The 12,293-nt window shown below is 39.0% G+C and overlaps 1 protein-coding gene across 5 annotated transcripts in view; it reads left to right on the top strand.

Moving 5' to 3' along the window:
* SCN8A (sodium voltage-gated channel alpha subunit 8) overlaps positions 1 to 12,293 on the top strand; it is a 207,284-nt gene that overhangs the window by 115,971 nt on the left and 79,020 nt on the right. For all 5 annotated transcript variants that reach the window (XM_037845330.1, XM_037845326.1, XM_037845327.1 and 2 more), the window contains 3 exons: positions 201 to 407; positions 1,243 to 1,536; positions 10,124 to 10,486. In XM_037845330.1, the coding sequence (XP_037701258.1) occupies positions 201 to 407; positions 1,243 to 1,536; positions 10,124 to 10,486 (864 nt within the window). The remainder of the gene's footprint in view (positions 1 to 200; positions 408 to 1,242; positions 1,537 to 10,123; positions 10,487 to 12,293) is intronic.

Raw genomic sequence — 12,293 nt, 5'->3', positions numbered from 1 at the left:
ATGAATTGGCGGTATCACTGACATTTAGGGGAGGGAGGCCGTTCGGCCATTAGGGATGCTAAATGTCCTGCAGTATGAGAGAGTACCACATGATGAAGGACTGTCCTGCTCAAAATGCTAATAGTACCTGGGGACATGAGTTGTTTTTAGCCTGGTTCATTTGATGCAAGTGACTTAGAAAATGGTTCTTGTCTTTACAGACCTTACGAGCAGCTGGGAAAACATACATGATCTTCTTTGTATTAGTCATTTTTGTGGGTTCTTTCTATCTGGTGAACCTGATCTTGGCTGTGGTGGCCATGGCTTATGAAGAACAGAATCAGGCAACACTGGAGGAGGCAGAGCAAAAAGAGGCTGAGTTCAAAGCAATGTTGGAGCAACTGAAGAAGCAACAGGAAGAGGCACAGGTTGGTGATCAGTTCTTTGAAACTGGCTTTCCTGCCAGAGAGCTGTGACTAAGGCTCCATCTGTTTCCAATCTAATTGAACTTTCCTAAGTGCACTGTCAAATAGAGGCCATTGGTCTGATTAAGATAACCCAAGTAACAGCTGCAGATGGTTCATCCAATTTTTCCATTTGTCTTTGATGGCCAAATTGTTTGGAAATATGATCTTTTATTGAATTCCTTAATAAACTAACTACTCTGATGGCTGGGAAGAAAAAAGTGGCCAGATCAATTTATATAGTGCTTCATATAAGCCTAACCTTTTTGATGAGGAAAACATTAGGATCCTCTTCAGAGATTCTCTGTGCTCAATTAGTATTATTTCTAATTGAAAAGAGGATAGAGACAAAGTATAAAAAAATTAGAAAAACAAACTTGTGATCCCACCACCGTAACAATTTACTTTCTAATACCCAAATCTACATGTATATTTACAGTGTTAAACCCATAATGTATAATAGTTTCTTAGCATTCATTTTCAGAATTGCCTAGAGAGATCCTTTGGTACCAAAAAGGCAGCCAAGTTCTTGCCTGAAACTCAAGAGAATAAAACCCAAAGTTCTCCTGACTTGGGTTCTGCTCTTATCATTTAGTGCTGTGTGCCAGGATACAAATTCAACTGAAAAATGAGGGTCCTGGCCACCAACTTGTCTAAGAGGCTGGTTTTCCTTCTCCCCCCCCCCCCCATTGCCCCACCTGTCTACGGAAAAGGAAATGCTCTGCATTAATTATTTGGCTACTGGGTGGCTCATTTTAATTGCTTCTGATCTGGTCTGCTAATATGGCTCCTTTCCTAGGCTGCTGCCATGGCTACTTCAGCAGGAACTGTCTCAGAAGATGCCATAGAGGAAGAAGGTGAAGAAGGGGGAGGCTCTCCTCATAGCTCATCTGAAATTTCTAAACTCAGTTCAAAGAGTGCCAAGGAAAGACGAAACAGGAGAAAAAAAAGGAAGCAAAAGGAACTCTCTGAAGGAGAAGAGAAAGGGGATCCTGAGAAAGTGTTTAAATCTGAGTCAGAAGATGGTATGAGAAGGAAGGCCTTTCGGCTGCCAGACAACAGAATAGGGAGGAAATTTTCCATCATGAATCAGGTAAAATCTTTGCATTTTAAGCTTAAGAATGTTCTAAGCTTAAGAATTTCAGGTTTTCCACTTGATTCTCAAATTCCCCTTTGCCCTTACATTTTCCAGTCCCAGCATCCTCACTCCTACCTCTCCAGGCTCTTATTGTTCTCCTCTGGGAGGTAGTACCACCAGCATATTTGAAACATCTTCTCCTATGATCCTGCCCTCCCTTTTCTGCTCTAAAAGTCAGCCCTAGGACTGTGATCAACTTTGGTGGACTTACTTCAGCAGTAAAGTCTATGTCACACCAGCAAGACCCATGTTTTAAAACACCAGAAAACACTTTTCTCCTCTTAGCATCTAAAAATCAGAATTTAACTGTAGGTTGAAAAAAATGGGAGTCATGAAACTCTTTAGATCACGTTATTTGAGCATGGCAAGTTCTAATAATTAATTATTCTATGTATACAGTGTCATGCTGGTAAATTAGCCTATGGTAGATTGAAAACCTCCAGTCTTACCCAACTTTTTATTAAATGGAGAATCAGAGAAAGAAAGGAGAGAGGACTTATGAATGGTTATTTAGCATTCTTTTACTATAAATATCTCATAATAGGTATTTTGGATTTCAGAAATTGTCACCAAAATCCAATTTTAATTCCCCATTTTAAAGAAATGGTGGAGAGTAGACTCAGGTGTAGAATAGATCATAGATTACAGTTCCTGTTTATGGCAGTGTATCCAATGTCTTTTCTTGTTTCCCAGAGGTGATTCATTGTGCCTCTTCCTTGCATCTCTCAGTTCAGTCTTTGCCAATCGTGTTCATTTTATCACAGCAAACTCTCTTGTGTCTATCGCTTTCTTTTATTCCTATTAATCCTATCCTAGCTCAGGCTTTTGTAATATTTTATTCTGCTGTGCTTGTCCTCTCAGTTTTGTTTCCTCTGGTCTGTCTCTCTTTTCTCTCTTACATATACACTACTGGCAGATCACTTCCTAAAACATAGCTCTCACTATTCATTTAGCAAGCATTTGTGGAATATCTGTCATATGTCAAGAATTGTGCTAGGTCCTGGAGATTAAAAGAGACTTAAAACACTGCCCTTCCCCTATGGAGCTCACAGTGTAGTGGAGTAGCCAGATGCATTTTTTTTAAAGTATTTTGAACATAACATCAACAGTATTATTCCATAATAGAGATATGCCAGGGGTGTTTTGGAAAGAACAGATCTATCTAAGCCTGGAGGTTCAGCAAAGATTTTCTGGCTAAGGTAACCTGAAATGGCTTAAGGATAAACAGGAATTAGTCAAGTAATATATGTGTATATAAGTATATTGGTGAGGAAGCAGTGAGACCAAGAACAAAAGATGATCCAAGTTTAGTAGGAAAGTATGTTCCAGTTTGGACATTCTAAGTTTGAATTATATGTTGGATAACCAAGTGGAGAGGTGTTTTAGACACATGGATAATGAAATGATAGCTCAGGGAAGAGGCTAAGAGCTGAGAGGTAATGATTGAAACCGTGAGACTTAATGAGATGACTTAAAAAGAGAGTGTCAGGTGAAAGAACAGTGGATCAAGGATATAAACAGTGGTGTTCATGGGCAGAGGAGATGGATCTCATGAAGAAAAACAAATGAATAGTCTCAGAGGTGCTAAGAACACCAAGAGTGTTCTCTAGTGACGCTAAGAGTGTAGAAGAGTCAGAGAAGGAAGGGGAGTGATCAGTGGATTGAAATTTAACAGAGATGATTAGTGATGTTACAATTGGAAATGTCTGTTGGATGTGGCAATATTAAAGTCATTGGTGACTAAGGAGAGATATTTTTAGTCCAGGCCAAGGATCAATGCCATATTGAATGGGATGTGGAGACAATGAGTGTGGGTTTCTCATTCAAGTTTCTTTAAAGAATATGGATGAAAATAAGCATTTTTATAATCTGTGGAGAAAAGAGCCAGAAGAAGAGGGAGTTGGGGTAGAAAATGGAGTAGAATAGAAATAGAGAATAATTTTGGAAGATGAGAAAACAGATGTAGAAGGACACCTTGTCCCCCACAACTTCAGAAAAATTGTCAGGGTAGTTATGGATAAGTTTGTAGATAGGGGGTAGGAAGTTGAGGAAGATGACACTTGACAATGTCTGGTTTTTCAATAATGTAGGAAATGGAAGGGAATGAGGGGTTGATAGAGGGTTCTCAGAAAATACTAAGAAGAATAGGAGACGGAATTCCTCATATCAGATTCACTCTGATTACTAAGTAGGTCCCAACTCTTTAGCATAGAATTCATACTGCCCCTCCTCTGCCTACCATTTCAATCTTTTCAGTCACTGTGCCCCATCACACACCCTGTATTTAAATCAGAGTGAATTACTGGATGTTTCTCATGCATGTCTTTGTTTACTACCCTCTGTGGTTTGCTCCAGAAACACTCTCTCAAAAATGCCTAATTTTTCCATCTCTGAATGTTCATATCATACTTACTCTTCATATCTTTCTCTCAAGAAACATTCCCTCACTCCCCCATTGCATACCCGATTGGAAATTATCACTTCATCTTTCCATTATGTTTTATATGTACCTCTTTAGTTGTTGCTTTTTACTGTATCTGATATATTTAGTTAAGTTTATATCGTCTTCTCTCTTAGGTAAAGTCCTAAAGTCAAGGTCTTCTTCTGTGCACATTCAGATATTTGTTGGACAGATGAATGGAGGAGTTTTAGAAATCTGAATTAACCCCTTCTGAGACTTCTCTATGGCCTGGAGCCATCTCCGTCTCACCTTCCTTCACCTTTCTCCTATTCAGCCTCTTTTAGGGGATAAGTATGATTATAGCTTTGTTGTAAATGGGACTCCTACCCCTCAAGAGCCATCACTGAGCCAGTTAATGAATACCTCAGTATTGTTAACACTTTGCTACTGAATAGTCTCTGATTAATCTGTAGGCTTTGGCACAGAGTTGCACTGATTGCTCCCTAGCTCAAAAAATGAAACTGGGCTTCCGAGATGTCCTGCTTTGCATGAAAATGTTCACTTCCTCCAATTTCCCCATCTGAAAAAAAATATGTACATTCCTAGAGGCCCTGGCTGACTACCAAGACTTGCTTAAAAGCCTCAATGCAATAATATTCTTTGTCTCAAGACTCTCCTGCAGTTTCTCTGAACTTATCTGGAAGAACAACTGAGGAAACTGAGGCTCAGAGAGATTAACTAATTTATGCAAGGTTATATAACTAGTAGGTGTTAGACCCAAGATTTGAACCTGGGTCCACCTGTGCTCCTGTCTTAGTTGACCGACTGCTGTGATGAACACTGCACAATGAGTGGGCTTTAACAATAGGAATTTATTGGCTCACAGATTTGATGCTAGAGAAATCCAAAATCAAAGCACCAGCAAGAAGGCTTGTTTCCTCCCAAGGTCATTAGCATTCTGGCTGGCTGGTAGGCAATCCCTTGGGGTTCCTTGGCTTGTATCCCTGTCTCACGTCACATGGTAATGTCCTCTCCTTTCTCTTCTGGGTTCCCACTGACTTCTGGCTTCTCCCTGGACCTTCTCTGTCTATGTCTGAATTTCTTCTACTTATACAAGACTCTGGCAATCTGGATTAAGTCCCACCCTCATGCAGTTGGGGCACACCTTGACTACAATAACACCTTCAAGAGGTCCTATTTACAATGGGTTTTCACCCACAGGAGTGCAGATTAATATTAAGAACATGTCTAAATTGGCGTACATAATTCAGTCTACCACAGCTCCTAAACCCTACAGTCTGTATCCAATCCCCTCCCCACTCATTTATACACATACACAGCCAGCTCTTCTGTTGGCTTAATGAATGTGACTTCAGTTTTCACAGCATATTTCAGGTATGTCACTTTCCTTTACTTTTTGATCTGAGGTATATCCTACCAAACCAATTTCATATCCATTTCTCTATAAAATTACTGCTGTGTTTTTAGAGCTTACAACCATATATAGGTATTAGGCTGAGTCCAGTTTTTTGAAGTATTTTAATCATTCAGTTGAGGCAGTCCTCAGACTTTTTGGTCTCAGGACCCCTTTATATCCTTAAAAATTATGGAGGACCACAAAGAGTTGTTGGTTTTTTTTTGTTTTGTTTTGTTTTTTTTATGTGCTTTTAATTTATCAATTGGGACTTATAATTGAGGAATTTTAAATTTTTTTATTTACTAATTCATTTTAAAATAATAATGATAATCTCATATGCTTAACAGAAATTAATTTTATTTTAATAAAAATTAGCATTTAAAAAAATTGAGAAAAGTGGTACTATTTCACATTATTGCAAATTTCTTTAATTGTGGCTTAATAGAAGAGGGTAATATAAGGAAGGGGTATGAGATTTTTATTCTATTTTCTTTTTGGAAGAAATGGAAATGTTCTTATATAGATTGTGGTGGTGAATGCATAACTATGTGATTATACCAAGAGCCATTGATTGAACACTTAGGATGGATTGTAGGTGCGAGAATAAAACTGTTTAAAAAAAAAAGATGTATCAGACACTGTGCTCTCAAGGAGCTTATGGTTGGTAAAAAAGGAAAGATAAGATGTGTATACAAAGAAGTGTGGTAAAAAGTAGAGTGTAAATACTCTGAAAAAGGGACTGAGTGCTATAGAAGGATTAAAGAAGTTTGTAGAAGAAGCAGCAGTGGAAGCACCATGGATTTCCACAGCTGAAAATGGAGAGTGCACTAGAGATGGAGAAAATAAAGACCTGAAGGCGGGGTGGCTGCATGGTCGAGTATATGAAAGGAAATAGTAAAAGATAAAATGGAATAAATTAGGGTCAAAGTTGGGAGCGGGGGCAGCACCATTCTTAGGAAATGGAATAATAATATTAAGGGTGATTGTGGGGGTTAGCAAAGAAACCCAGGAGTGCCTGAGTGAGGCCTTGTCCTGGCCGTATTTGTTCCCAGTAAAGCCCTTTCGGAGATATATTCCCAAAGCACACTTTATTAACAGCTGGGTCTATGCCTGAACCTCAGTGTTCTACATGAAACTGAATTGAACGGGTAGCTAGACACTTACAGAGACCTCCTGTTCCCCCAAACCCAGTCTTGGGATCTTACCATCTTTTAGCCAGCCACATTGTTTAGAGCCATGCTTCCCAAACTAATGGAGGTCTACTTTTTGTTTTTCCCAATTCTTCATGAATTGATACTAAAATAAAATAACATTGAATTTCTAAAAGAATTATCGCATTCTTGAATGTTGTGGCATGTCAGATCGCTGTAAAGGTTTCTAAATGTTTCTCTCGGTTTCTGTACTTACGATGCAAACCAGTAACAAACAGGTCATGTACTAGCACTGGTCTGTTAATCACACTTGGAGTAGAACTGGTTTAGGGACTAAATGAGGGTGCTAAACATAAATATGTGAGAAAAGGAATAGTGAGGAGTGTGCTAGAGAAGGCCCTGTCCCTTTACCAGTCCAATAACAGAAAGAAGAAAGTAAAGAACATTTGTGCCCTTTTAACACATAGTCACACTATCCACTCATAAACAAGGCCCAGTCAGCAATCTGCTTTGGAATCTAACCAGTGCAGCTCCTTCTCTCTGGTGCAGGAATAGAAGAACAAACCAAGTCAGGGTGATCAGGAAAGGCGTCAGAGATGTTGCATACCTGCATTTTCTCTTTTAGGGGCCTATAAATAGCATATGGTATGCACTTAACAATGACATTTATATAAAATGATCTTTGATTAGTGAAATTCTTGATATGGCCCCCCATGATCAAATTCATTTATTATCTCAGAGACTTGTGAGTTGCTTGGAACAAGGGAAAGAAACAGAAGAGAGAATGGAGAGTAGGGGAGTATGATAGAACTAGAAATACCCAAAGAAAATGTACTGATTGGGAGACAGGGGCCTCTGTACATTACAGGAAGAGACAAGAACGAGAAACATTTTGAGTCAAGAACCAGAAATGGAGTTGTAGGTAGCAAAAAGATATAGGTGGAAATCTTAAAGTGGAGCCCCACAGCCTTTCCAGGGTTCTTTATCATCAAAAGTATTATTTTTAAAAGGGTTATTTGGCACTTAATTACTTATAATATATGCATTATATTGGCATAGTTCCAGCCTACAAAGACCTTTCACAATGGAATCATTTTACAAGAGGGTTAAAGCCTGAATTCTAAGACAAAGTCTCATATGGTTAAAAATTATTTTGAAAGTTCCTTCATAGTCGTCGTTGGGCACACTACGTGTCTCGGGTTAGCAAGGAGGTTTGTCTATGTTGAGCTGTTTTTCCAGTTTTTCTCTTAGAGCAGTGGTCATCTCACGGGGTTGCTTCCCCTTGGGCACTTGAAGACTTAAGCACAGTTCTCAGGAACCCACTTTCCAGATCTCAAATTTGCATATTCTTATGCCTAAGATTAGCCCTGTAGTCTAAGTCTTACCAGTTCTTCTTTCCCACTTCCCTTTCGCAATTAACCTTTTCCCACTTTTCAGAAGGAAGGCATACCCGCTTGCTCATCCCAAATCTTACTGTGGTTCATTACCCTAACGTATAAAAATCTTTAGAGTACTCAACAAACGGATGATTAAAAATATTAGTTTCCACAAAGTTTAATCAAGGAACCTTAAATCCTGTATTTACTGAGGTATCGCTTAACATATTTCTGTTAAGAGTGAAACATGGAATTACAGTTGTGGGTGTTGGGATGTTTTAAGTTCAACAGTAGGATGGTTGTTCGTGGAATATATATTAATGTATTTATGAAAAATGGAAAATGAGGCCAGACTTTTTCTAATGAAATCTGAGTTGGCCGATTGTTTTCACAGTGAGGAATGCTTTTGTCAATTAGGTGATATGGTGAACATTTTCATAAATTAAAAGAGCTAAATCTGGAACTTTAAAGTTTTGATGAAAATATATTTCAAGCATGTGATAAGATAAAATCATTTTATTAAAAAATGAATGTTGACAATGGTGTATAGAAGTTAACCATATAGTTACTATTGCAAATTTTTCTGTTGGATTAAACATGGTGCCTTTAAGTAAAAGAATAACCCATATAATTAATAATCATTTTGATAGATTTCATAAAACATTTTTGGTAACCTTCCCAGAAATGGAGAAAGGGAATGCCTCTACCAACTAGGTAACAAATCCTTTGGCAATTAGGGTATTTTTCAGTTTTTTGCTTTCAGCAAAATTGAGAGGACCTAAATGAATTGTTAGCCAATAGATCATTAAAATAAATTTTGCTTTTAAAAAAAATAAATTTTGCTGATAGCATACTATGTGATTTTTTTATATAATTGGGAAGGAGTTCAAAGAATTGAGTAACATTGCTATAGCAAAATTCTTCCATTTCAACGTATTTATGTAAAGAAAGTTTCTCAGCACTTAAAATCTGTTATTAAAAGGGTGCGGGGAATTGATGTTGAGCCCTGTTTCAGTCTAACAATAAGTAATATCTACATGTATTTAAACACCAGTTGAAAAAAAACTCATCCATCTCATTAAGAGATGCATTTTAATAAAGATGTTCTTTTTAAGCTTAATTATTACCTATAAAAATGTATATTTATGTAGCTTTGATCAGTTGTACTAAGAATTGTAATAAAACTCACTCCACATATGCTCTATGGTCCTGCAGTCTGTGGTGTTCAAAGATTAAACTCAACAATTAGAAAAATGATGACAGTAACAAAGTTTAAATAACAAAGAACTGTAAAAAAAACTCAATTCAATCCAGGAGAATTTTTTAAATTTCTTAAGAGACTCATGGTCACAGAAAAATTTTGTTAATTTTAAGTACTGTTTGTTTATAATTTTTTGCCTCAGAGAAGTATTCAAGGGTGATCAATAAAATACATTAAAGCATAAAAATATATATTAGTATAAAATTCTCTAGTGAATGTGGAATGGAGTTGAAAGAAATGAGGGAGAATTTCTAAATAGAAAAGAAGGGTTTTATTTTTCAATGTCAACAGCAATGGTATGCTGGGGATTATGACATTTACAACTATTTAAACTTTTGATGGAAAATATTTTTTATGTTGACTTTTATATGGGGTCTGGGAGACACGTAATTTTTCAAAATTCCTTTTGAGTGTATGTGAGCAATAAAGCTTAAAGACCACTGTACTTCATTCACCTGGAGGTGAATAGTCCTTCACCTCCAGGGCATGTACTCATTGAGAGAATGGCAAGTGATAGGGCCACTATTTAAATTCTCTCTTTTGGCAGGTGTGAAGTATAGTCTAAGTTGAGTAAGTGAAAAGTATACTCCATGTGAGCCCATAGTAATAAGAAATAGACACCCTGATGTGTTTCTTTATGGGTCAGCTCCATAGAACTTGCAGTAAAAGCATTTTATCAAATGCATCAATGAACGGTGAGGAGAATTTTTGAATCATAAATTGGTCAAAGACTAATAATAGGTTAATCGGGCAAACGACGTAATAAGGGGTGATAAAGAGTGGTAGAAATTCAACATCCAGAAGTACTTTCTGGAAACACTTCTGGTAACAGGAATGCGAGTATGGGACCTGTCTGGGGAGCCTAAGAACTTAGCCTAGAAGGTGTGAACTCGCCATCTCAGACTCGCTCTTTCTCTCTCTTCCTGCCTCCTACAGTCACTACTCAGCATTCCCGGCTCCCCATTCCTCTCCCGCCACAACAGCAAAAGCAGCATCTTCAGTTTCAGGGGCCCTGGGCGGTTCCGAGACCCGGGCTCCGAGAACGAGTTTGCCGACGACGAGCACAGCACGGTGGAGGAGAGCGAGGGCCGCCGGGACTCCCTCTTCATCCCCATCCGGGCCCGCGAGCGCCGCAGCAGCTACAGCGGCTACAGCGGCTACAGCCAGGGCAGCCGCTCCTCGCGCATCTTCCCCAGCCTGCGGCGCAGCGTGAAGCGCAACAGCACCGTGGACTGCAACGGCGTGGTGTCCCTCATCGGGGGCCCCGGTTCCCACATCGGCGGGCGTCTCCTGCCAGAGGTGAAAATAGATAAGGCAGCTACCGATGACAGTGTAAGGAAGTACACAAATAGATTGAGGCTAGGCATGGCAGGCTCCCGCTCCCTGCGTCTCTTCCTTCCCTGCTCTGCCCATTGCACTTGGTCTCTCCCGGTCTCTGCCCCTGACTCTTATTTCTACTTCCCCACCCCCACCACCCCCGCCACTTAGGTTTCCTCTCTTTGGTTTGTTTCTATTTCTTTTCTTCAGTCCTCCCTTCTTTAACTCTCCGTGTTTTCCCCTTTCCTATATTCATTCCTTCATTTACCCCATCTTTCTTCTTTGTTTCTTCCTCCATCAACTCCTTTATTTCACCTGTTTCTATCTCTTCATCTTTGCGGTTTTCTCTACCTACGTGTCTCCTCCCCCCGCCGCTTTGACTGAATGCCTCTGCCCAGCGGATCCTGCCCGACGGAATGAGAACGGCGTTATGCAACCACCAATGACCAAGTCTGAGCGGGTTTGGAACTAACCTTGCTTCTCTTCCCCCCAATTCCTCTCCTCTCCTAGGGAAACAGCTTGGAATTTAAAGCTTTTATCTTTTATCACGAAAAAGTAATGAAGTTTTGAATAATTCTCTAAATCTTGTCTTCAAGAATGAGATGGATTTTTTTCCAAAAAGCAATGTACATGCGGTTGGGAGTGGGGGATGTGCACCAGGTAGAGGAGGGGAGGGGAGGGTAAGAAAGCCAGTGTGGAACTGGACCTCGACTTTCAAAATGGATTGAAATGGAAATAAGTCAAAGAAGGGAAAAGTGGGAGGCTGGGGCAAGAACACATGGTGTACGGGGGAGGAAGGAAAAGGGAAGAAAAAGATGAATTTTAAATGTAATCAAATGCCAGGCTCTGGAGGAGTTGCATATAATAGCTTCACAAAATCATTTGTCTAAGAGTCTGCATAGTGGTTTCCCTCTTTGGGAAAAGCCATCTCTTAACATTTCTTTAAATTCTAAGCTGGTTATACCTTTTTTTAGTTTTAGATTCTTATAACCTCAGTGAACCTAATCCTCCCTACCTTTAATTCCTTGACTTTCCTCAGTCGCCCCTTAGCTGATTTAAGCTCAAGATAGCATGTCAGTTTATTTTGTTCCAACGCTTCAGTTTCCTCTAACACAGCATGAAGATAAACAGTCCTTTAATTAGCATGATGCATGTGTGGAGGAAAACTGGACAATCATGGATGAAATTATTCACAATGATCTGATTTTAGCATTTAAGGGCAGTTGTTGACTGTACAGATAAAATTCAAAAGTCAGTTTGAGATCGTCTCTTCTATCCTTGTCCTTTTCCTTAAAAACAAATTACTTTCCCCTTTACAATGTGTAGCTTTTTAAATGTTAACAGATTACTTCTACGTGTATCATTTAATTTGATTGGAATGAAAATTCCTTATGGCTGACAAACTCAAGGTTTTTATTCCTGTTTTTTAGATAGGGAAGCAGGCCCAGAGAAATTGTGTTTCTTGAAATCACACAGCTCCTCAGTGGTAGAGCCAGAATCTTTTGACCCTTCAGAAACCGACATACTCTGTTTCTAACATAGTTATAATGTCTTCTCCATATAGTCACAGGGCTGTTGCTCTTCTAGAGGAGAACTGTTTATTTAAGATCAACAACAACAATAATGAACAGTGGTTCCAAAGGCATCCCCCCCCCAAAAAAAAAAATAAATCCAAGGTAGTTAACCAAAATAAATGTTACAGATTATTTTCTTTAATTTTCATTTGGTTTCCATTAATTCTGTGGCTAGGGGTAAATTTTGAGGCTCCACAACCTAGACAGATAATTGT

The sequence above is a fragment of the Choloepus didactylus genome, chromosome 8 (genome assembly GCF_015220235.1).
Source record: "Choloepus didactylus isolate mChoDid1 chromosome 8, mChoDid1.pri, whole genome shotgun sequence".
NCBI classification, from domain to species: domain Eukaryota; kingdom Metazoa; phylum Chordata; class Mammalia; order Pilosa; family Megalonychidae; genus Choloepus; species Choloepus didactylus.
The sequence above is the reverse complement of the archived record's forward strand: the minus strand, read 5'-3'. Positions and strand labels throughout refer to the sequence as shown.